At 50.4% G+C, this 1,688-nt stretch overlaps 1 protein-coding gene across 1 annotated transcript in view; it reads left to right on the plus strand.

Annotated features, from left to right (window-relative positions):
* The window catches only part of LOC109971190 (uncharacterized), a gene marked incomplete at its 3' end in the record, with an annotated part of 15,528 nt that extends 13,846 nt beyond the window's left edge, over positions 1-1,682 (plus strand). The window contains exon 2 of the mRNA XM_020619287.1: positions 13-1,682. Within this exon, the coding sequence (XP_020474943.1) occupies positions 13-1,682 (1,670 nt within the window). The remainder of the gene's footprint in view (positions 1-12) is intronic.
* Between the last annotated feature and the right edge of the window lie 6 nt (positions 1,683-1,688).

Consider the following 1,688-nt stretch of genomic DNA (forward strand, 5'->3'; position numbering starts at 1 on the left):
TTTTTCTCCTAGGAATCTGTCGCAGTATGTCCTACGCCCAGCTCTTTTCTGCTTTGTGTCTGACAGTCTCTGCCCTGTGGTGTGGTTCAGGCCTGGTGTACATCCTGGTGGGGCAGGGGGTGCTGCAGCCCACAGAGATGAAATCTGCTTTGGTCCCTGGTCTGGCAGCATTTACCTTAGCCCTGCTCATCATAGGTAGTGCTACAATCATAGCAAAGAAAGTGGTTCTGGTTCTCATAGCTGTTGGCATTAGCTTAGCATGTGCCCATCAAATTGCCAGTCTGTCAGCTGCAGGTTTTGGTCCGTCTGCCACAGCTGCTAACTACCTCATCGTTTGTCTGGTAGGTGTTTACTTTGGTTGTGGCCGTCTGCTGTCCACTCTCACTCATGGTAAAGTGGAACCTCCAGGCACAGGCCTGAAGAGAAAAGCTGAACTGACAACACAGCAGAACCAGGGGTGTAGCGATGCGGTGTCAGTGGGTTTGGTGATGAACTTGCTGTCTGCCTCTGTGTTAGCTTGTCCTCTGTTAGGTGTGGTCCCCCAGCTCTCCACCGGTCATGTCCCCTGGCTTTGGACAGCTGGTGTCTTCCAGCTTGGCATGTGTGTCATCTTTTACCGAGCCATAGACACACTAGCTGCCACTTTTTATGGCTTCACTGCTCTGCTGAAATTTGCAGAGGGCTACAGTGTTCTACTGTCCTTTTACTCAGTTCAGCCTTTCTCTCCAGTTCCCTTCCCTGTTGTCTTCGCTGTCCTTTTCTTCATCCTGGCTCTGTTCAGTTGTCAGAAGAACCTTCTGGAGGGGCTCTACCAATTATTCTTTGCAGCTTATTGTATTGCCATTGCAGCCCAGCCTCAAGGCTTCTTCCAAAGAGGAACTCAGGGTGTACAGGCAGCTATATTCGTAGTTTCTGCCATCATGCTTTTAATTACCACATTCAATATGGTGTCCACCACCATGATCCCCACAGGACAGGGCTGTTTCAAGGCTTTAGTTGCCAGGATGCAGGGTCTTACACTCAGAGCACATGATAAGGAGCTACACACACCTCACCTGGGTTATTCTAAATATGCAGATGCGGAGGTGTTAGGCCATGCCTGCAGTGTGTTGGCTGCTTTTGCCATTACAGCCACAGTTGGTGACAGAAATCCTCTGCTTGTGCTGATTCTGCCTTGGGTGGTGGTGGCAGGAGGGGCTCTCCAGCTGCTCTGTGGTTCAGTAGCTTTTGCTCGGGGTAAAACCTTTGAGAGCACAGTTTTTATTCTGTATGGAATGATGTGGACAGTGTGGGGGTTGACACGATACGGCGGCCTGTATGGTGAAACCAGAGGCTTTAATGTGGCTGTTGGGATTATTAGCTTCATGCTGTTTAACTGTTTAGTGACAGCTGCAGCACTGTTTCTAAATGTCGCCTGGTTTGCCTACGCCCTCACCTTCCAGCTCATCCTCATTAGCTTCCTGCTGGATGCAGTGGGCGCCCTGCCTTATGGTTATGATATAGGCGTCACCATCATCTTTGGCCTGGTCAGTTTTTATTGTTTCCTAGCTCACATTTTCAACAGCACCTTCCAGTCCCCCCAGATCCCCTTAGGGAAACCTTTGGTCAAGTTGAGTGGGGTTGGGGGAGGCGCAGGTGTCTGTCCACATGTACCAGCTCGCAAGGCCACATCTGTCCGACAGATAGCA

Source organism: Monopterus albus, unplaced genomic scaffold, assembly GCF_001952655.1.
Source record: "Monopterus albus unplaced genomic scaffold, M_albus_1.0 scaffold217.1, whole genome shotgun sequence".
Classification (NCBI taxonomy): Eukaryota; Metazoa; Chordata; class Actinopteri; order Synbranchiformes; family Synbranchidae; genus Monopterus; species Monopterus albus.